The sequence below is a fragment of the Orussus abietinus genome, unplaced genomic scaffold (genome assembly GCF_000612105.2).
Source record: "Orussus abietinus isolate OABI.00-Male unplaced genomic scaffold, Oabi_2.0 scaffold555, whole genome shotgun sequence".
Lineage (NCBI taxonomy): Eukaryota > Metazoa > Arthropoda > Insecta > Hymenoptera > Orussidae > Orussus > Orussus abietinus.
The window spans coordinates 9,216-34,522 of NW_019394709.1; the positions used below are offsets into that span (position 1 = coordinate 9,216).

At 36.3% G+C, this 25,307-nt stretch overlaps 1 protein-coding gene across 1 annotated transcript; it reads right to left on the reverse strand.

Annotated features, from left to right (window-relative positions):
- Window positions 1-8,172: 8,172 nt before the first annotated feature.
- Window positions 8,173-18,841, reverse strand: LOC105697195 (serine-rich adhesin for platelets; the record flags this gene model as incomplete). The annotated part of the gene is made up of 5 exons (XM_023433032.1): window positions 18,821-18,841; window positions 18,652-18,759; window positions 17,785-17,869; window positions 10,318-13,943; window positions 8,173-8,373 (listed from the first exon to the last, which is right to left on the reverse strand). Coding segments are annotated over exons 1-5 (4,041 nt in total), but the record flags the coding sequence as incomplete, so codon positions are not given.
- Between the last annotated feature and the right edge of the window lie 6,466 nt (window positions 18,842-25,307).

Sequence of the window (25,307 nt, forward strand, 5' to 3'; positions counted from 1 at the left end):
GAACAGAATGTTAAATAAATTTTAATACAAATGTTTCATAGTACCATTCAAATTTATTAACGCAGTTTAAGAGAAAATGATAACTTGTTAATTCTTGCTTTTAAAATAACAAGATAAGTTCGCCAATTCGGAAATTCAAAAAATTTTGAAACTTGAGGGATATTTAGAGCGTGCCTAGGTGAGTCACAAACAATTTTTCTTTTTCGGCAGGAAATCATTTTTGAGGGGGTGAAATCATCCCTAAAACTTATTCGATTTTCAGTTTTCATTTTATTTCTCGCAAACGATGAGAGATACGGCAAAATGTTTCCAATAAAAGATACTTCTCTTAATAAAGGTTATCACATGGTGAAATAAAGAATGAAACAGTTTATACAATTGCTAAAAGTTATTGCAAAATTGTAATTAACAATTTTTATCAGTTTAGTTTCTTCATGAAATATTCCTGTACGTTGGAAATATAACAACGTAGGCTCGCCACAATTTTTTTGTATTAACGAAATTCACCGTTAATTATGGAACACCTATTCTAAAGGAAAAACGATTATCAGATTTTCTTAAGGTAAAGTGAAACACGTCAAGGAACTTGGTCGACGTCGATAAAGAAGATTTCTTTAAATGCCTACGTTGCCGACGTTCGTTTTTATATCCACAGCTGTGTCGAATTATATTGGGTATTGTACCAAATGGCATACTCCACCTATCGTTTTCGTACAGTAATTCTAAAGAAATCGAAGTAAAACTCCAGAAATCCTCTGGATTCGTGCCTTCTGGGGCCCTAATTGACTGCAGAGGGACCCCCTGCGCCATCTGCGATTTCCAGGCCAATTAAATTTTCACTCCGAGACCTCGTATTCCCATCGTTTTGGCATAGAAGCGTATACAACACTTTTTTTGCCCTTATCCCGTTCAAATGTGAGTTTATCGACTATCAAAGTGTTCTAAATTGTCGTAAAATTGTCCTGACCCTTTCGATTCTCATATCAGAGCCTTCGATAATTGTATACTGATCGAAATATGAGAGCTCGACGCCATTTTGGTTCTGGTCTGGGCTGAATTAAAAAATTTGTTTACAAAATCCAAATTTTGTATGTGTCAGGACAATTCTTAGATGATCACGAGTCATGTGTAAAAGTTTCGAGCAGTTTGTTCCAATAGCCTTAAAAAAAAAGTGATTTATTCAAATCGTTTGATTTGAGGGGGGTTTTCACTTCACCTTAAACTGACTAAATTAGAATGTTTCTAATGTAAGGAAAAATGTTTATCTGACATCAAATCAGATTTTTGTACATTTCATCGACCGAATTGACGATCGTTGCAATTGTCTGGAACTTCATTCGTAACGTCCAAAAGTCGAAAGAAAATTCCGTATCCGAGGAGAGTCGTGTCAGTTTTCGGAATTCAATGTGAAATTTTGAAAATGGCCGGTGTGTCCCCGATTTTGACGCTAATTTTCTGCATAGACAAACTTTTTTGGCTGAGTTGCTTCGCCTTACTTTTCTGGAAGCCAAACCAAATTTGAAAACGCATTGTATTTATAATGCAGATTTTGAAGTCCTTACGTAAGTAAATATATGTAAAAAAACAAGATTTTTTATGCTTGTGTACGATCCGTTAGTACCATTGAATAATTTGTTAATATTTTCGTGGAATCTTTGTTACATATTTCAAGCTATAGATTCTTTAGAACGTCTTGTAGATTTCATTTGAAGATATGTAAATTATTTGTTGAAAATCTCAATGACACATTCAGTTTTAAGAATTTAGAAACATGTATCGGAGTTATATTTTTTCATTCATAAACATATAATAACGATACGTCTTTTACTTTACGATTATTATCGGACACTTTATTTGGTATCGAAAATCACGACAGTTTTTTTCTAATATTTTTGTTTCNACGCCTCCAAACAAATAAATTTGCCTTCGTTTCGGAAATATGGGACAAGTTCATTGAAAATAGTCAAGCTTGCTATCAACCAGGGCAAAATATAATTTGCAAATATTTCAAATGTCTGATAAATACTTACAAAATGTACGATAATTGTTAAATATATAGAAAATATAAGACAAATATTTTCTGCTACTAGGGTAAATGTTTTGGAAATATAATGTACGTATGCAAAAATAAACTCATGGTTTTCTTTTTTACGGTGAAAATACATTTAGAAAACTCATTGATTTTGAGTTGGATTTTCAATGAGTTTGCTCCTAGGTAAGAATAAACGTGTAATTCAACGTAATATTTTTATGTTAATTGAAAGTATAGTGAAGGGTTATGGACATTTTTTTCCCTAGTATCATAGAATAATTTCTAAATATTTATTTGTAATCTTTGCTAAATATCTCAAGCGACAGGTATTTTAAAATGTCTTGTAGGGTTTCATTCGAAGATATCTGAAATATTTGTTGAAAATCTCAATGACATGATTAGTTTCAATAATTTATATGGCTCTCATGAGTAGCATTGTTAATTGAGAGTGGCGGAAGAGTATTAGTGACATCCGTAGAAACTGGCGGGGGATTTTCAGATGCATTTATCTGTGGAGACTCGTTAACCTGTGTCGATACTATTGTGGACTCGTTATCGTTAATTATCTTTTCCGCCCTAGCTAATACTACTGCGAGGGAATCCTTAAGGGCGCTCACCACTCCAGCGATTTTGCAGGGCCTCACGGGGACAACGATTCCGAACGTATTTCTAAACCGATCGGGCTTAACGAGTGCTCATATCGAAGATGAAATGTTGACCTGTGTTTATATGGGAGCGATTTTCGATAAGTGGTCATTATCATATAAAAAAGTGCAACGACATAATTTCAATGCCCTTTTACCTAGGAAGGAGGTGCTCGATCGAAAATCGCTCCCATATAAACACACGTCAACATTTTATCTTTAAAACGAGCACTCGTTGAGCTCAATCGGTTGAGAAATACGCTCAAAATCGTTGTCCCCGTGGAGCACCTTTTTCAGGATTTTCAAGTTTCTCGCGAGGAATTTGGGCATTCCTTGGCAACCGTTGCCGACTCTAGGCGGAGCGTCCAACTTGCGTGTGCGTGCGGCCGAGGGTCACACACGTTTCGGCGCCTAGTCCAGAGGCGTCTAGCCGTTGTGTGAGTTGTATACGTGCAAAATACACACACATTTTTCGCCCGTTGCTAAACACTGCCCATTATGCGTCGCGTCTCCCTCATCCGAGCGAGAAAGTACGTTTTGGTTACCTCCCACCGAATTCGATGCTAATGCCATCTAGCGGTGGAAGTCATTGTCCCCACTTGGTGGTGAACGCCGTTAAAATCGCCTCTTTCCGCATATTCATTGCAACGCGTTTTCCTATAACTAGGGCGTGCTGGGAAACGGGGGGAAAAAGAGCGGGGTCCGCAGATGGATCGTCGCTCCGCGGGTTCGATCGAAGGAAGTTAGCCTAATGTCCACAGGGCCGCTTTTATTTCTATTGGGGCGCCAGGCGCAGGAAGCACTCCGCGGCCTGCGAATTCCGGCGAGGGCAAGGCCGACGCTGCGGAACGGGAGACGGCTCCGATCCACAGGCCACTCAGCCCCGTGAAAGTCCTCGTGACTTCCCGGGGCACTGTGGTGGCGGGGGTTCGAGGTCCACTAGCAACGCGAAAGGTACCGGGAGGACGGACCGTTGAAAAAAAAAAAGGACACGACAGCCAAATTCATAATGAGACGGCACGGTAGTTCTTTATTCGCGCTCTCGCGATCACAATTAGAAAATGCCACAGGACGTCGGACTTCTGGATCCCGCAGGCACGGTACTCTAAAACGGGAACCACGTGGTCCGACGGGATGGGCGGCAACGCCAACCCTCCAGGGCACAACGCCCTCCCGGACTCCACTAGGTCCACGGCCTGCCAATTCCGGCTCCGGGATTGATGAGTCCTACTCAAAAGCCGCGAGATCACACTCACGGAACACACACACCCACATATATCGCACGAGAGCTCACCGTGGCGGCCTTACCAATTTTCTAGTACAGCGGCGCATGCGGCCGGCCGCAATGATGGAGTTAGCGGGAGATACATGCCAAGGAGGCTTTTTTGGAGAACGCTTTAACTTCGGACGAAAGCGGAAAAGGACTCTAAATAAACCCAGCGTGGGTTTGCTCACCCTAAAACCTCAAAAGCGGGCGGACGGCAGCGCTCTTCCCTCGAACGGTAGCGGTAGCGGACTTGGGACTTGAGGGCACGTGTACCGGCTACGCTCGGAGCATCCAGGACAATGACCTCCGCGGGCCGACAGGATCGCCCGAATTCCGGAAAACCCCTTCCCAAATTCTTCCGGCGTCCGCGAGACCGTTTGACACTAGGTGATTAACTAGGCCTACGCGAAATGTCGGGGCAAGTCTCACGGCGCGCCGATTAAAAGCCTACGCTCCGCCGAAGACCGCTAATTACTCGATAGATGAACGCGCCCTCCTTAGAAATCCTCCTCGACGCGGCCTTAGTCCCGGATTCTTAACACTAGATTGCCTAAGGAAGTCATTTTGACTGCTTTTCAATTTCAATTAGAAAAACAATTATGTATATAATGACACAGTTTCTTATAATTTTGTGACTTTTTGTACAACATATAAATGCGTTTATTAATCATAGTAGTTGCCTCCCCCCTCCTTCATTTCCGGTATATATATATGTGTTATACCTGTATTGCCCAAAAGCAGTCATTTTGACTACTTGGAAAATTTGTAGAAAAAAATTTAAAACTGAGTTATTTATGGTCAGCACAGTGGGATCCCGAATTTTTTTAGAAGAACTATGCCCAGAGATAAGTTCAAGCAAATCCTACGATTTATTCGTTTTGATAAAAGAGCCGAATGAAGTAGACGCCTCCAAACAAATAAATTTGCCTTCGTTTCGGAAATATGGGACAAGTTCATTGAAAATAGTCAAGCTTGCTATCAACCAGGGCAAAATATAAAAGTGGACGAGCAATTATTTCCGACAAAAGCCAGGTGCAAGTTTTTACAGTATATGCCTAATAAACCCAACAAATTTTGCATCAAATTCTGGCTTGCATCAGATGTTAGTAGCAAGTACGTTTTGAATGGTTTCCCTTACTTGGGGAAAGATGAACAACGACCATCGTCAATGCTTCTCAGTGAACACGTTGTTCTGAAACTTGTGGAGCCATATACAAGCTGTGAAAGGAATATCACGACCGATAACTTTTTCACTAGCATGTCACTCGCGACGAAATTATTGGCCAAAAAACAACACTAGTTGGAACTATTAGAGGAAATAAAAGAGAACTACCCAAAGCAGCCAAACAAACGAAGGATAACATGCCTCGTTTTTCCACTCTCCTATATAAATCAGAAAATTGTGTCCTTACAATATATAAAAGCAAACGGAATAAAAGAGTAGCTGTTCTAAGTTCCTGGCATAAATTTGTGAAAATTGAAAAAAGTAATAAAAAAATGTTACCGGACTCTATTCGATTTTATAACAAAACAAAATTTGGAGTTGATATGGCGGATCAAATGGCCAGAAAATATACAGTACAATCTAGTTCTCGTAGATGGCCCCTCCAAATATTTTTCAATATTTTAGATTTGCTGCTATAAATGCTTGGATCCTTTACAAAGAAGCGACAGGAATACAAATACAACGAAAACAGTTCTTGTTTCAATTAGCAGAACAGCTTCCCACCGATTACAGAGCTGCAAGTCAGAAAAATTCATCAGAACATGAAGACCCACAAAGATCAACTGCAACATCATCAAATACAACATATTCTAACAAACGAAAAATTTGTCAAGTACGACTTTGCCACAATAACAAAACAAATAATATATGTGAAAAATGTCAAAAGTATGTTTGCGGAAGATGTACACATAAAAAGATTTCCACTTTCATTTGCTTAAAATGAAAAAATAATGCATAAATTATTTTTTTTCCAAGGGAAGTAAATTTTTTTTATTGTTAATACTTACTAATAACTTATTGTATGACTGTAAATAATATAAAAAATATGAAAAATTAATTTTAAACAAACTTCTTTACACATTAGTTATTCTTTCACAATGCAGTCATTTTGACTGCTTTGGGGCAATATAGGTATATACTAAGTTTCAGTCTTTCTAGTGTTAACGATGAAATTAAACAAGTAATACTACCTAAGTCGCCGCTACTTACGATTACTGATTGTTCCTGGAGGCCCCGAGCGTCGCCAACCGATGCTGAAACGAATGAACAAATAATCTCATACTCACCGCTCCCGCTCCGCTTGTGACGACAGAACCCGTCGACCCGATAGTAATACAACCGACCATCGTCGACCCGCCAATTTGGAAATTTAGTTGGCTGGGCTAGGACTTCTTCAACGCGTTTAGCGTACCACGCGTCGACGTCCTCGACTTCAGAAGCAGCGACCGCAATCCTTGGGCTAGGGACACCCTCGGCTGATCGCGATATGGCGTCGGGTACGGTATTCCAACTATCCTTACGATAAATGATTTCATAATCATAGCCCTGTAATGCCAGGGCCCAACGAGCCAATCGGCCGGCAGAGATTTTTTAAATTATCCAACCACCGCAGACTACCATGGTCGGTGACTACTTGAAAGTGCGACCCTTCGATATAGGGCCGAATCTTTTTTTTTGGGAGGAAAAACCTTCAAAAGGTTCCCTGTGCTTCACTCTGAATTTCGCTCTGGAAATTCAGAACCGTTGTTGCTGGTTCTGGTTACGTAACAGCGACTTTACTTATGGCTTGCTTTTAAATCACTTTTACATGAAATCCTTGAAAGAACCAATAAAATACGTATTTTAACAGCAATACCTACTCCCCTAGTAGCACAAAATATTTGTCTTATATTTTCTATGTATTTTATGAACATCGTACATTTTATAAATATTTAGCAGACATTTGAAATATTTGCAAGGCATTTACTTTGGAATAGTATTTTTAGAATATTTACGTAATATTAGCTCCACATGTCTTTGTCATATTTTTCTTATAGATGCACAAAACATTTCGTTTCATTTTATAAATAGTATCTTTTTTAATATCATCTGCCAAATACATTATAAACTGTTTAAAAAAATTTTTTAAACAAAATCACACGTTTGGCTACCATAATGAAACAGTGGAACGAAAGTATTGCAAAAATTTGTCGTGCTTTTTGATACTAAATAAAGTGTCCGATAATAGTCGGAAAGTAAAAATTGTATTTTTATTATATATTTATAAATTAAAAAATTTACTTTTAGTAGATGCTTATAAAATATCTGTTCTAAATCGCTGTCCAATTATGCTGACGCTTTCTTTTGTCATATCGCAGCCTGCAATAATTGTATGTTGTTCGAAATATGAGAGCTCAACGCCATTTTGGTTTTGGTATGAGAGTTTCAGACAGTTCGATCCAGTACCCTTAAAAAGCGTATCTTGTTCGAATCGACTGATTTGAGGGGGATTTCACTTCACCTTCAATGCTTTGTGCTTACTTGTATTTCGAAAAGCAAAGAACGTTCATTAGTTCGTTTACGTCCTTTTCACGCTGATCGTGTCAATAACCACTCAAAAAAATGACGTAATAATCACGCGCGTTCAATGTTTCATCTTATTAGAAATACAAAAAAATACATTTAGTGTCCATTGGACGTTCTTTCAACTAATCGACTTCACCTAAATTAATATAACCAGAGATGAGCGGGGAAATGTTTCGCGCAACTGTTTGAAAGGGAGGCACGGCCCTCTGGCGCCCTCTACGCCCATTACACCTTTGTATAAATTGGAACTACTTTCAAAGGGGGAAATCTTCGTGATCGATAAAACAGGGTATACGTGGGTGCCGCGTTGTAATCTCAATCATCCACGCATAACAACTTTATTTGGTATTCGTAGTCTTCTTTCCCAATCTACGTTGACCCTGATACTAAAAACGAAAAAGCTATAACTTCGTATATCGATACCGTGCTTTACTTCAAATTTGCAATCGCGTTTTTCATTACCAATAGAGAACATTTCGTCCCCTTGGAAACAGTTCCACGGCGCTAGTGAGCCGTGCCTCCCTTTCGACAATGGCGTGAAACATCTATCCGCTCAACTCCAATATAACTGTACACAATTATTGTAGGATCAAAACTGCTCAGTGGGTAAACTGGAAAACCTTTGCCAAAGATGAGTACTACTTTTGCGCCCCAAATTTAAGCACTTCGGAAGGTGTGCAGAATATTCGCACTTCCGAGAGACTGACGAAAAGACGAAGTCTGTTGGACATCTGTAAATGTATCCTTCGAGAGCCCTTCTGGTATTGTTTGTGCACTTGAAATACGTTTTGCTGCAGTCTTCATCTTCGTGTTTGTAGCGACCTTCTCCGGGACAAAGAATCTCAGTTGTTACCGTTACCTGTAACGTATACAATAAAACAAGCTTTAAACAGAACTAATTATTTTCTACTCTAGGGATTTATAGGAATGAAATTGAAATTTTGTTTTAAGATGATGCAAAAGGCAGCAAGAAACTTAATCGTTATCGGTAAAAACAAATTCTAATCGAGATACCATCTAAAACAGCGCACCACGTTACCGACGTTTATATTTCTATAGCTATAGCATGTTATATTGAGTATCCTTTACAACATATATTTTCATTTTCTATTTAAAACAAAATTGAGAGCAGTTATCGTACGCAATACGTTGGTACGACCATTTAGTCTTCTTCTTATAAGTCGATAAATACATTTTTTTGGTCTATGAAAAACACAAATATACTAATGTAATATCAATCAACCCTGCAAGTTTGAAAAGAATTGGCTTACAATTTTCTTAAATAGAAAATCCTAAAAACAGCCCAATTTAAGGTGATATGAAAGAGTCGGTATATATATACTGGAAGGTCCAATCGTTCGTGAAAGTATTCTCTGAATTGGGTGTATCGATTTGTTTCAAATTTTACCACATGAATGTGGAAGTCCTGTAGTAGGTCCCGAAAGACATAGAATTTCTTTTTTTATGTAACAAAATTTTTATTTGCATGGACTATAATCAACATGACGTGGTCCGTGCACGTTTTCGATGTTCTACGCTTCTTGAAGGTTTAGAATCTAAAATGAATTTTAGGACCCTGCTCAAACAATTTATGATATCATGGAAATGGAATATTACAAAGTCAGATGAGGATATATGGAAAATACTTTTACCAATGATTATCCCGTGGGTAACACATGTTTTTAGGGCAAAAATTTAGTTGCAGCTAAACGTCACAGATGGCGCCCGTTGGTTCATAACAGTACCAATAATTATGAATTCACGAGATTTCCACAGTTTTACGTCGAACTCTTCATCATCACGTTACCGAAATGACATATGGAACGTTTGATTTCGTATAATTCTCAACGTAGAGTGTAACTGCCTTAAACATAAATATAAATGTCGGTAACGTGACATGACAGCTTATGTTGCCATTTGAGTATTTAAAATGGCGTTACCACCAAAAATGGTATTGATCAATTTTAGTTTATAACCATAGATTAAATTTCTCAACGCCTTTCATATCACCTTAATGTGAAGTGAAACACGTCGAAAAATTTGATCGACGTAGGTAAAAAATAGTCTTCTAAATACCTACTTTGCCGACATTCGTATTTATATGAACAGCCGTGTCGAATTATATTGGGTATTGCACTGACTGGTATACTCCACCTGTCGTTTTCGTATAATAATTATAAACAAATCGACGTAAAACTCAGAAATCCCCTGGATTCATGGTTTCCGAGGCCCTAATTGACTGCAGAGAGACACTGTCCGCCATCTGTGATTTTCGTGTCAACTAAATTTTCACTCCGTGACCTCACATATCATCGTTTTAGCATAGAAGCACATAAGACACTTTTTTTGCCTTTATCCCGTTCAAATGCGAGTTTCTCGATTATCAGAGTATTGTCAGTTGTCATACAATTGTCCTGACACTTTCGTTTCTCATATTAGAGCCTTTAATAATTGGATATTGATCGAAATGTGCGAGCTTGACGCCACTTTGGTTCTGCTCTGGGCTAATTTAAAATAACTTTTTTTTTCAAAAATCCGAATGTTTAAAGTGTCGGGAGAATACCTAAGTGCTCACGAGTCATGTGTCAAAGTTTCAGAAAGTTCTATACAATACCTTTAAAAAAAAGTCTCTTATTCGAATTGACTGATTTGAGGGGGGTTTCACTTCACCTTAATACCAAGACCCAAAGATAAGTGTAAATAAAAAACTAGAAAAGAAATGTCCGACTTCCTGGAGCGGGCCCCTTTCATAGTATGCGATTTTATACACATTACCAATAGAAGTATCACTTAAAAAACTTACTTGCGCTAGAAAGTCGGCAGGGACTTTTCTGTAAAACCTCGCTCCAGGTTTCTTGCCCTCGCACTTCTGACTTGCCTCATTCTCCGGAAGACATTGCACCTTCTGCTCGTCATAAATCGTGTCCCCGGGACAACTCAACACAACGACTTTGATATCCGTCGGACTCGGAGAAGTACATTGGTAGAATAGGTTGCAATGTTTCGGATGTCGCCGGAAACCCGTAGGACATACCAATAACATCTGTTCCTGTGTTAAATTCGACGTAGGACAGGGATCAGTGGCCTGGGGCTCCATTGTGGATGGAACTTGAGGCGTTGTTGATGGAACTTGATCCGTTGTTTCGAAAGACGCTTCTGTGGTCGTTCCTTCTTTGCTTGTTGTAGTTCCTACTGCCTCTTCAGTATTCGCTACCGATTCCGTTGTCTCATCGGTGCTTGTTGTTGTTTCTGTAATTGATTCCCCATATGATGTCGTTGCTTCAGTTGTTTCTGTTGCTCCTTCTACAACAGTCGTTGTCTGTATCATTTCGCCTTCGCTTGTCGTCGACTGGATGATCTCTTCGTATTCTATCGTTGTTCCTTCAGTTTCTTGTGGATGCCTTGTTGTGCTGTCTTTCATATTTGTCGTCGTCACCGTCGTTTGTTCCATCTGGCTATCTTTCTCCGTGCTCGCTGTCTCGGTTTCTGCCCCGTTTGTTGTTGCTTCAGTATTTTCATCTCCATTTGTTGTTGTTTCGATATTTGTGTCTCCGCCTATTGTAGGTGTTACACTTTCCCCTTCTCCTAGTGTTGTTGTGTCGATATTTTCTGCATCAGTGATTGGTTCGTCACCTTCATCCCCGGTTGTCGTTGTTTCTACGATATCTTCTCTACTTGTTGTCCCAGAACTGTCAGTTCCAGGTTCGTTGTCTCCAGCAGTTGCAGCAGTAGACTCATTCATTTCGGAACACTCTCTTTCCGGATACACCGATTCGGGATAGTTGCAAACATCGATACTGGGATCGAAGATAGTTCCTGGAGGACAATTGAAGTGGTAAACGTTGAATCCTTTTCCGTTATCAACGCAGCGGTAGAACTTATCACACCGTGTTGGATGTGGATAAAAACCCGGACGATTGCAAATGATTCCTTTCTTCGGTTTTGTTGTCACGCATTCTTTAGCCCCTTCAGACGATGATGAGCTTTCGGAGCTGGACACATCGTAACTGGGACTGGGATCTAGACTGCCAGACGAAGATGAACTTTCAGAGCTACCATCGTCAGAACTTGATGATGAACTTTCGGAGCTACCATCGTCAGAACTTGTTGACGACGATGAACTTTCGGAGCTACCATTGTCAGAACTCGCTGATGATGATGAAATATCTGACTCTGTAACTTCAGACATCTCTTCGTTCTCTGAGGTATTCACGTTTTCCAAGGATGTAGGCGAACTTATCATGGTATCGTTTAACGTTGAGGATGAATTATCGGCAATCGTTGTTGGTGAATCATCGGCTACTGTTGTTGGAGATGAATCTTCAGCAACTGTTGAAGACGGTGTTCCTTCCTGTGGAATGTTCACTTCGCTGTCATTATTTCCTTGTTTGCAAGAGGACACTTGTTTGATATAATCGCAGGTCTGTAAATTCTGGTCCCAAGCGGTTCCGGGACCACAACTAAACTCGACTTTTCGAAATCCTGAATTCTCCTTCACGCAGCGATAAAATTTTCGACAGTCTTCCGGGTTTGGATGAAATCCTTCCGAAGTGCATCCGACTGTTTCAGATTGTTGCAGATTCGTTTCCGACTGAGAATTGTCAGCTTTGGACAAAAGTCCCGGATTTTCTAGGTATAAAGATTTTCCTTCTGGAGGTAAATACGTTGCCGAAAATGGGTATCCTGAAATGTTTAACGTTTTCTGAAACGTTGTTGAGTCATTCAGTTTGGAATCATTTGCAGTTTGCATTGAAAGCGTTGATTCACGAAACGTTGATGGCGGTTGTGTTGTTGCTGGTTTCTTAAGATTTATTACGTGAGTAGGTGGCAGATATGTAAACGAACTTATTGGCGATTCATTCACCACGTTTCCTGAAGAGTTACTAATGGATGTATTTCCTTTTACGATATTTCCAGGAGTTGATGAACCTTCGTGTGCCACCGAATATGGTGGAAGATATGTTGCTGGCTTATTTGATGTGTTTGTAGGCAAAATGGTGGGAGCTGAATATAATTTTTTGATGTCTTCGGGAGTAGTTAAACCTGATAGCGTTGTTGAGCCCGGAGGAAGATATTTTCCTGAATTGAGTATCGGTTCATTTGATGCTTTTGTTGGCTCACTGGATGGAGAGTATAATTTCGTAACATTCGTAGGAACAATTGAATTTGTTTCACTCATTGAATCTGGAGGAAGATATTTTCCTGAAATCGAAGCTGATTTATTCGGCATTTCTGTGGGTAAATTCCTGGGAGAAAGCTGAAATTTTGTAACACTTCCAGGAGTCATCAAATCCTGTTGCGTCGATAAATACGTTGTTGCTTCGCTGGTTATCTTCGTAATCGAGTTACTAGGAGGAACATAAAGCTTTATAACACTTCCAGGAGCTTTCCAATCTGCCGCAGTTCTTGAAGAAGGAGGGAGATAAGTCTCTGAGCCCATTGCTGATGCAATTGACTCTTTCGCGGGATAAGTGCTAAAAGATGTTGCAAGTTTCTCCGCATCAGCTCCATAAATTTCTTTCTCAGAGTCCTTCAAGTCTTCGGAAACATCACCGACTCCCATTTTATCTGAATTCACATCCAAATTATCCCTGCCATTTCTAGTCTCTTCCACATTGTTGTCCTCGTTACCATTGTAATCACTTGCGTTCCAGAAATCCGGATTGTACCATTTATCTGCTGGGTTTTTTACAAAATCCAGAACTCCGTCATCATCCCAATGTTTATCATAATCTTCAGCGTCTTCTTCACTTTTCTCAGGATTATTGTTGACATTCTCTTCAACATTGTTAGTCAAGTCATCAACGAATCCATCTTTCATGCAGTAATCCCGCGGCACAGCCCAGGGATGGTTACATCCTTCGATTTCTGGGTCCCAGACAGTTCCTGGGCCGCAAGAAAATCTCAATAATCTCAAACCGCCAACAATATTGCTGGTTACACATCTGTAGAATTTTCGACAGTCCTTTTCGTCCCGGAGAAAACCTTCTTTAGAGCATTTAGCCGGAGTTTCGTGGTCGTCATCACCATCCCTAACGGCGGTTCTTAGTTCTTGGTTTTTAACATTGTCCGGAAACTCTTGCTGGTCGTATTGTTGGATAGAGATTTCCTCGACATCCGGAACAGAGACTTGGCCGTTTCTCTGAGGAAATTGCTGGAAAAGATCCTCGTTTTGTCTCGTCTTATGGTCGATTTCGCTTTCAGCGTTACTGCACTTTGGATTTTCAACCTCAAAGGGACTAACGCAGATAGATCTGGCTTTTGAAAAGACTCTTCCAGATACGCATTCAAACTGGAATTTCATGAATGGACCTCCATTATTCCAATTTATGCACTTGTAGTAAGTTCTGCAGGAGTTAGGGTCCGGATGATATCCTTCCTGGATGCATTCGAATGAACTCGAAATCTCGGAAAGATCACTCTCGGATCCTGAAATGGTTATTCCACTGTTAACGTACAAATTTAAGGTGATATGAACGGGTCATTCTATACAGGGTGTTCCATAATAATAATATTTCTACATTCAGTTATTAAATAATTTGACATATTAAAATGACATTTCTTTCGAGGATCGTCAGGCATGGTGTTAGTGTTTTTGTTACGTTCCGCTCCACGATCCGGGTCGAAGGACCAGAAAATGATGTTGCGGATGTTCGAAGAAAAGTCTTAACGCGGGTTGCACTGGATGTGAGAGCCAAATTTGAAGACTAGTTAATTCTCGACGAAATCTCGAGTCAGGTCGGTTTTATGAGTTCGGGCACATGACTTGAATTCGTAACAGAAACAGTTTATTAACAATAACGAGTAAGTCCGATAACAATTGTAAAATATAACACTATGAACGGCGGCGGTCGCACGGTACAAGTTCGCGGGTGACTATTTGGAGTCGCGGTGAGACTTGATTGTCTCTAAGAGCAGGAGATGTACGTCGCTCGCGGTGGAAGATTTGCTTCTCTAGATGCCCAGAGGAACTTTGGTCCAGAGCGCTTTCGGATGCTGTCCTCTAGGGCGGAGTGTTTTACAAAGCGTTTACTGATAGGCGTAGAGAAATTAAAGTGGGATCGATAATCGAAAGTGATTGGTTCATGAGGACTGAGAAGGGGAAAAGTTAATGTTGTTTAAGAAGGCTTAGGTGGGGAATAACAAAAATGGGCTATAGGACTAGAAGTAAACGAATCATGGGCTAAAGGACCGCGGTAGTAGATAAGAGAGCGAAGCGCTAGAGTTTCTGTTTAGACATCCACTTAAATTATGAGCATAATACGTGACTGAATCAATGGTGCTATATGACATGAGAGACACGAGAAAGAATAAACAGAACTTGAAATACGGAAGAAGTAGAACGCCCAGATCGTTGCAGAGAGCATTCCAAATAATTCTAGCGTTATATTTATTAAATTATGGATTAGTCCGTATTTGCAACAAATGATTGAAATTTACGTATTGGCTTGAAAACCACACGTGACATGATAATTGATATCTGAGATAAAGAAATTCGTTCTCGATTGAGCCCTTGTTCATTCGGCTCGAACACGTGGGCAAAGGGCCCTACGGCGCGCTGCGCCCCGGCGGACTTCGGCCGCACATCGCCTTGTTGGTCGACATTAATTATTAATAACTCGATGAAAAATGTTTTGAGCAAAAAATGGAAAGGGAACTTCTATTCTTAATTTCACCCCTTGAAAGATTTACTATCCATTATGGGGCACTCTGTATATATGAAACGTAAAAATATTTATAAAGCTTCTCTCCAAACTGCCCTAATAGCACAGAATAATTTCCAAAAATTTGTTAATAACCTTTGCTGAATATCTCAAGCGACAGATTTTTTAAGAAGTCTCGTAGATTTCATTCGAAGATATCTAAAATATTCGTCGAAAATCTCAATGACATTTAGTTGGAAGAATTTATAAACATAACAAAATCGTATTTTTCAATTTATAAATATGTAATAAAAATATATTCTTTACTTTCCGATTATTATCGAACACTATCATCGAACACTATGGTAACAAAACGTGTGATTTTGTTTTTAAATACCTTTAAAACATTGATAATTTATTCGGCGGATAATATTTAAACAATACTTACATTGAAATGAAACGAAATGTTTTGTACATTTACAAGAAAGATATGACGAAAACGCATGGAGCTATTATACAAATGTTACATAAATAAAATTCTAAAAAAGATGTTTTTCAAATATTTAAAATATCTGCTAAATATTTACAAAATGTACGATATTCGTTAAATATATAGATAATGTAAGGTAAATAATTTGTGCTACTAGGGTGGGTGCACCGAATCATTTGAAATTTCAGCACGTGATTATGAAGGCCCTAAGGAAGAACGTGGTGCTCATGAAATTTCATTTTTAAAAAGAATATGTATTCAGCGTTCCAGTCTGGAACAAGTAAACAATTTTTTATTAAAAATGAAATTTCATGAGTACTACGTTCTTCCTTAGAGCCTCCGAAATCACACGCTGAATTTTCGAATGATTCGCTACACCCAGTTTGGAGAAAAGTTTCATAAATATTTTTACGTTTCATATACATATAATCACCCTTTCATATCACCTTACGTTCTCATAAACAAATACACTGAGAAAACATATCTTTACCCGAGCTCGAAAATAGCTCGGTGAAGTAATAATTAAAAATTACCAAGTAATAGTTAAAAGCAATCAAATGACTGTTGCTATTTGATGCCAAGTTCGAACGATTAAGGTTATGTGAAAGTAGCGTCGAAGAGGTTTTGTTTATAAAACTTTTCTCCCAACTCAATTTACCGGATAGTCTGAAACTTTACAACGTGAATAGGGAGACTATAAGGAAGGTCCTGAAACTCATGAAATTTCAATTCTTTTCAAATTTGTTTATAGGTATTTTAAAAATTGTTTATAATAAATGAAATTTCACGAGTTTCAGGACCTACCTTAGAGTCTCCATATTCACGTTTTAAAGTATGAAACGATTTGAGACACCCAGTTCGTAGAAAAGTTTTATGAACGATTGAGCTTTCGGATGCCACTTTCACATCCCCTTAAAATGAAAAGGTTAAGGTGAAGTGAAACACGTCGAGGAACTCGATCAACGTCGATAAAGAAGATTTTTCTAAATGCCTACGTTGCCGACGTTCGTTTTTATATTGACAGCTGTGTCGAATTACATTGAATATTGTACCAAATAGCATACTCCACCTGTCGTTTTCGTACAATAAACATCAAGAAATCGAAGTAAAACTCCAGAAATCCTCTGGATTCAAGCTTTCTGGGGCCCCAATTGACTGCAGAGGGACACCCTGCGCCATCTGTGATTTCCAGGTCAATTAAATTTTCACTCCGAGACCCCGTATTCCCATCGTTTTAGCATAGAAGCACATACAACACTTTTTTGCCCTTATCCTGTTCAAATGCGAGTTTATCGATTACCAGAGTGTTCTAAATTGTCGTAAAATTATCCTAACCTTTTCGATTCTCATATCGGAGCCTTCGATAATTGTATATTGATCGAAATATGAGAGCTCGACGCCATTTTGGTTCTGGTCTGGACTGAGTTAAAAAATTTTGTTGAAAAATCCAAATTTTGAATGTGTCAGAACAATTCTTAGATGATCAGGAGTGACGTGTCAAAGTTTCGGATAGTTTGGTCTAATACCCTTAAAAAAAAGTGTTGCATTCGAATCGACTGATTTGAAGGGTGTTTCACTTCACCTTAAGAATAACACATTAATGGGTTGTCGCAACCGAGTTTAATATTGCAAAATTGAACCGAGTAGTTTTTTGGCAAAAAAAAATGGAGTTCCTCGGTTAAACGCAACTGACTAATGTCGTTAAAATTTTCTAGGTTAACTGTCAATGTTTTAAACGATTGATTTTAACTAAGTGAAGTTGACAACTTTTAATCATATGCTTTGAACATTTTCTAGATTAACTGTCAACGTTTTAAATAATTGATTTTAACTAATTGTAAGTGAAGTTAACGACTTTTCACCATGCGCTTTTGAACTTGTACACTGAGAAAAAAATTGCGTTAAATTAAATATTTCTTTTGAATTGCAGTAGGCGATCTTATAAAATTAATGAATAAGAAATTGATTAACAAAAATGTGGATTCAAAATGTTTACACTGTGACAATATATTTTAGAATGCTAAATTCACTTGGTTAAAAGAAATAATAATTGCACCTCAAGAATTATACATAAAACTTCATAAAGTGTCAAATGGTTTTATACTTTTTATTTAAAAAAAAGTAATAAGTTGCTTACCAGTTTCTGCAGCGATGACAAAAGTCAAGGTCGTCAAAAGGCTCACTAACCATACAGTTTTTTTCACGAATTCCAATTGATGCATCTGTAAAAAATGAACAATTTTAAATTTACCTCGTCTGCGGATCCGATTAAATGAATTTTTAAAGTCCACTGAGAGAATAAGAGCTGTCAACTGAACAATTTCGCATTGTTAAAGCCATTTTTGTGAAAGGAACGCAATTTATCATTTGATCTACTGCAACTATTTTTTAATAGTTGAGCATCCTGCTGGCTTTTGTACGAAGATTATAGTGACGGTAATAACATTTATACAATAATATAGATTTTTACCATTTTGGAATAGTTTGGTTACCTTTTAAATATTGTCAACTCTCTTTGCAAAATGTTGCTATTTCCTCTACTTTTAGTAGATGAAACGATATTACTGGTATAAGCGTTTACCATTGCAGTTTAGTTAAATCAAGTTTTAATTTGTACCGAACGTTACTAAAAACTTTGTTCAAGTTAGTTTCGAAAGTCCCGATAGATGGCAAAGCTTTCTAGCAAATGATGCAGATCGCTCGTTTGCATATAAGACTCTACGCCATCCCTAACTGACGCTGAGACCAGGGGGGTGATATTGTAATCGGAGAAATTAGATGGTGTTTGCAACGCTATCTGACCTAGTAGACGGAAGTGAAGAACTAATTTTGCGCTTGCGCGTTACTCATTAACCAATGACATCTATATTATTTCTTCAGAACCCTTGTGGCGGGCCCGGGACGAAGTCCGGCCAACGACCACCAGGGGCGTAGCGCGCGACAAGCGCGATGCGTTCAGGACGGGGCAAACTGCGTTACCCCGCGTGCACATTACTGTACTTACCTCGAACCAAAAGACGACTACGTCGTAAAATGTTTTAAAAACGGTTGAAAATTGGGGATAAGACTTGGTGATCAATTCTAAAGCGTACGTGGAAACCCGCTCCTTTTTCTGTGATAATAAAGCAATAACTATAAATAAAGTGGTAAAATATATTTGACAATCCCCACACCCTGTAGTATCCTGGCGACATCTATGATTTTCATTTTGTACCTTCTAGTCAATTTACCATCTTTTGTTTATTTCAAATGTTTAAATCATTATAGTTTGAAATAACCTATAATAGCGTTAATAGCTGCTATAATAATAACGTGTAATGAACTTTAACAATAAACAATTACTGTAAAAAGTGTATCTATTATTTATATTCTAAAGAAACTCAGTATATTGTCAGTGCGTTCTTTGTTACAATAAAATAAATATTAGTTCACATTTCGTTCNTATTATTAATGACCAACAGAACTATTCAAAACAGTTGATAATACTACCTGGGCATGTAAAATATACGATAATATATCAGGTACGTTACCAATAATAAAGTGAAATATTAACATATACATTGTAAACAGTTTTATTATTCTTCCTAGGAAAGAATAGTAAATGTAAAATAGTTTATTTTGCTCCTTCCAAAAGGTAAAAAATATAGTAACCGTTCCTAGATTTCTTATATAATCATCGCATCTGTTGCGAAACAATTTCAGTCTCATAAACTATTTTTTAAATTTATTCATAAATAATTGCATGTTATGAAAACCAACGACATTTTGATGAATTAGCACGGTCACACGATTTATGTACAATGAATTGGTCACGATATAAGCCATTAAATATAGTCGGGGTATATCCATAAACCACATACATCCATTGTTTTCAAACGATGTATAAATGTTTATTGACAAAAAGCAAAAAACACGTATTTCCTCATTTTTCGTGAGCAATCACATGGCGTAAGTGGAACTTAAATAGGAGTGCTTGTTTAATAGATATTACAAAAAATTTGAAGGGGTCACCCTCTTGAGGTGGTGTGGCATTACTGAACAATATCGTGTTTTCACCGTCCTTATACAGAATACGTTTATGTCAAGTTTCGTCGATATCCCTCCACTGTTTCTACGAAAATTAATATAAAAATCGAATTTTCGTCAAACTTTGGGGTGTTATTTCACCCCTTAAATGTGGACCATTGCAGATTTAAAAAAACACGCGCCTCTTAGATTTTTGTGTTCTTCAACATATATGAAAATCAATAAGATCGGCGGCGGACACTTGGGAATGTTTCTTTGTTAGTTCAGAGAAAAAGAGTTAATTATATAAGAGTATCCTAGTCCTTTTTGAACTATGAAAATTATTTATGAAATAGTTAATTTAATTAGACTTTCCTCAGTGTAGTTACTTAGTTTCTCTTATCCGCGCGTAAATTATGGTAGCTAAGTATTAGGTTGAAGAATAAGTTCCCGCTGTTTAAATACGAATACAAATATAAAAGAAATACATAGAAGCAGTTTTGTAGGAAATTGAATTTCCTATAAAAAAAGATTCTATGTTGTTCACTCGTATCTTACATATTTCTTCGAAAAAATTGACGTGATCGTTGTGTCAATAAACATTTTCAACTAAATCCATTATATTTATAAAAAACTATGCGAGATACGTAAAAAATGCGTATTATCTTTCTTGTAAGGAATCGCATTTTCTATCGAAAATGTTTATGAAATTTTATTCTATTTCGCACAGTATTCGAGATATTAAAAAAAATTTGAATATCTATAATTAAAGAAAATAATTAATATCTGCCAAAGTAATTGAGATATCAACCTTTCCTTTGAGATGATGTTTGTTCATATCATATCAACCATAATCAACTGTCAAACCTTGATGCCACGGAAACCAATACCGGAATAGTGACGGAGAAAAATGGCATTATTATCGTCTCCAAATATGGCTTTCCCTTTCTTCTTATCATTTCCTTGTAATAATTCCTCGCCATCTCGGGCGATGAATCGAAGAACATTTCTCCTCAAAATTAGTTTCTTAACCTCGCAAACGGCGGGCAAAGCTATGATTATCCATAAACCGAGGTCGGCCGACCTTCCATTCTTTCTTAGTCGCGAAAAAAGGCACAATCGTATGACAAAGTGATCCTTTCTTAGAAAGCAATAATCACGCTCGAGCATCCATACAGAGAAAATTGCCGACAATATGATTACACGATTTTTTCTACAATTTCTCCGTCAAAAGGATCATAACACCTGTTCTGCACGTGCACAAAGATTTGTGCATTTCAATTTCGCGACATTTTTGTGATTCATAAAAATGCCCACACTGAGAGAAAAATCTAGTCACATTAACTATTATTTATCTAGTTTTCATAGTTCAGAAAGGACTCGGGTACTTTTTACAGTAAAATTAACTTTTTTTATGAACTAGGAAATCTAGTCTTTTCTGAACTAGGAACTCTAGTTACTATATTATTGTACCTTTTGGGAGTACAGTGATTAAAGTCGATGGAAATTTATATACATTTTTACAAAACTCATAAATGAAGGATTACGTAGAAAAAAGTAAAATGGGAAATAACAAATTAAAAAATGTATAAATACACATAACATCGTATGTTTACGGTATCAGTGCATTTTTACTTGAATTAGATGCAATATTACATTATAATTTTCATTCACCAAAAACGTAAAATGGAAAATAACAAATTAGAAAATGTATAAATACACATAACATCGTATGTTTACGGTATCAGTGCATTTTTACTTGAATTAGATGCAACATTACATTATAATTTTCATTAACTTAACTTAGATACCGAATATGATATTACAAATGAAATTTTACTGCAGTTTATTGTGGCATCAAAATAACCAATGATTTAGTGTGTAAATTAACATGGGCATTTTTATTAGTATAGCAAAATGAACTATTTAACGTTCACTATACTTTCCTAGGAAGAATAATGAAACTTTTTGCTATTTATATAATAACAATTCACTTTATTATTGTTAACGTAGCTGACCCTAGTAGCATAGAATAATTACTAAATATTTTTTTGTAATCTTTGCTAAATATTTCAAGCGACAGATTTTTTAAGATGTCTTGTAAATTTGATTCGAAGATATCTGAAATATTTGTTGAGAATCTCAATGACATATTGAGTTCTAATAATTTATAACCATGTATAGAAATTATATTTTTTACTTTGGGATTATTATCGGACACTTCATTTGGTATCGAAAAACACGACAAATTTTTGTAGTATTTTCGTTCCGCTATCTCATTATGGGAGCAAAACATGTAATTTTGATTTTAAATATTTTTAAAACGTTTATAATGTATTCGGTAGATAATATTTAAAAAATACTTATATTAAAATGAAACGACATGTTTTGTATATATGTTAAAAAAATATTATGAAAACACATGGAGCTAATATTATATACATATTATAGAGATAATATTCTAAAGTAAACGTTTTGCAATTATTTCAAATGATTGTTAAATATTTACAAAATGTACGATATTCGTTTAAAATATAGGACAAATATTTTGCGCTACTAGGGTGATCGTATATCGTCTAGGGCGATCGAATATCATCGTATATATTATATGCCCAGATAGTATAATTAACTGTTGTGAATAGTTTGATTGATCGTTAAATCTTTTTCCAAAAATATTTTTTGAAATTGTCGTTTATTAATATTAATATGCTGACGTGATGGCATTCTCTCATGTCTTGGCGTCTGTTTGAGATGGAGTAGTATCTTATATGAGCCCATAATTATGAAAGTGGTCTAAGTCCAAATTAAAAAAAAATGAGTTTATCAGGTATTTCACCCCACATTATCTTAAGCTAAATTAATTCAATGTCATTTTTACGATATTGTCAAAAATGAACCATTAGAGAGTGGTTGTAATTTGAACATTATATGGAATTCATTTAGTGTTAATTATGAAAGTGGTCTACGTAAAAAATTTCAAGAAATTATATAAACATAACCTTAAAATGGCACGTGACCCTCTTTGGCGCGTTTTTGAACTACACGATAAGCCGACAAATGACAATCAAACGGTAACAGAAACGACAATACTTTCCGGTCTACCTAACAATACATGGAATTCATTTAGTTCTATTATGAAAGTGCATTAATTCAGTTGGGCACTTTCGAACTAATTATTGGCGGAAAAATAATTTATATATTTTACCACTATGTCCGCGGATAGCGGTTCAGGTAAGTTAATGACAACGTACATATTATGTGAATATGTTAATTACTATTCGGATATGATGTGATTTGCAGATATTATACGACCACGTAATACTTCTTTAGATGATTCTAAATTCCACGTTTTGAATCTTTCGCCTAAAAGAGGAAGACCAATAATATACGGAAATATTAAATTACTTCCATTATACCCCACCACTAGACCAGTAACGGAAGAAAAACAAAGATATTATGTTTACATCTCTCCAGTTTTTCAGGAACATTTGAAAAAACCTTAAAAACTCATAATGATGAAAGCCTAAAATGATAAAAATGGATTTCTTTTGAAAAATAATTAATAAATGTTCATGAATTATTTCATTAAAATTATCGTTTCTAATAAAACTCGTAGTTTTTTATTGCTTTAAGTCATTTATAGGACATTTAGTTAATTTTGAAAATGGTCTAAGTCAATTCACACTCTAAAAACAACCTTTTCCTATGAAATTCACCCAAAATTTCATATTCATAATAAATTTCCATTAAGCAAGACTAATAAAACTCAATATTAAAATGTTGCATAATATAAAAATATTTTTTAATTTATTCAAATGCAATTCATTAAATATCTCGAAACAAGAAATATATGACTTAGACCACTTTCATAATTATGGGCACATATGCAAACGAGCGATCCAAATCATTTGCGAGAAATCGTCGCCAAAAATCGGTGCCGTCGAAACTAACTTGAACAAAGTTTGTAGTAACGTTCGATACAAATTGGAAGATGATTTAAACAAACCACCATGATAAACGGTTGTAGCAGTAAAATTGTTGCAGTCCCTAAAAGTAAAGTGAATAACATCTTGCAACGAGGGTTGACAATATTTAAAAGGTAACCTTATTATTAAAAAGTGGTAAAAAATTCGACTATAAATATTGTTATTGTTGGTAGGAAATTCGTACAAACGCCAGTAAGATGCTCAACTATGAAAAAATAGTTCAAACTGCCAATTTATAGTAAGTAAAATGATAAATTGTGTTCCTTTAAGAAAAATGGCTTTAACGGTATCAAATTGTTCAGTTTAATAGCTCTCTTTCTCTCAGTATGAAAGAACATTTTTCGTGCAATAGTAAAATTAATCTATTTATTCGTGTATTGCGGGAAATATAGAATTGCGCTTTTTACTGTTAAAATTACTTTGCCTTGGCGATAATTTATTTGATGTTTTTAGGTCAGTACTGGGCTTAAGTTATTCCTTATTTTCTTAGAGTAAAATTTTACGAGACAGTCGACACATGAACGCATAGATTTACGGGTTCACTGATAAACAATAGATGCTACATTCGAGCTATCCTGTTATGTGATGAGACCCTATCCAGGCAATCCATGAAGTGGAATTTACGTAAATTAATCGTCTAAATTAAATCTATAGGTATAGCAAATGTATATCGTCCATCATCCACATAAAAAANTGACCTACAAATATCTACTTATTTCTTGATGTGTACAAGGTTTATAATAGCTCTAGTAGACATCTACTAAAGGTTTATCACATCGTTGAAAATACGTCTATAAATATAGCAAATGTATATCGTCTATCATTCACCTAAAAACATATGTAAGAGATGTATACATATATATGTCTATTGTAGATGAAAATTACATATCCACTATTGATCTACAAATATCTACTTATTTCTTGACGTATACAAAATATATAATTGCTCTAGTAGACATCTATCAAAGATTAATCAACATCGTTGAAAATACGCGTAGAAAAATAAAAAGACACCTCATGTAACCTAATATTTTTTATACATACTTAATGTTTATATCTAAATTCCAACTTGAAAAAACTGTTAACTTCGTCCTTACTTCGATTTTTTTATTTACTTCCTCTTTGGCTGGTGACCATACGATTGATCCGTGCGATTTTGATTTTAAATATTTTTAAAACGTTTATAATGTATTCTGCAGATAGTATTTAAGAAATACTTATATTAAAATGAAAAGAAAGGTTTTGAATATCTTTAAAAAAAAATATGACGAAAACACGTAAACGTCTACCAAAGATTAATCAACATCGTTGAAAATACGCGTAGAAAAATAAAAAGACGCCTCATGTAACCTAACATTTTTTATACATACTTAATGTTTATATCTAAATTCCAACTTGATAAAACTGTTAAATTCGTCTATACTCTGATTTTTTATTTACTTCCTTTTTGACTGGTGACCACACGATTGATCCGTGCGATTTTGATTTTAAATATTTTTAGAACGTTTATAATGTATTCGGCAGATAGTATTTAAAAAATACTTATATTAAAGTGAAACGAAAGATTTTATATATCTTTAAGAAAAATATGATGGACACGTAAAGGTAATATTATGCATATATTATAGAGGTAATATTCTAAAGTAAACGTTTTGCAAATATATCAGAT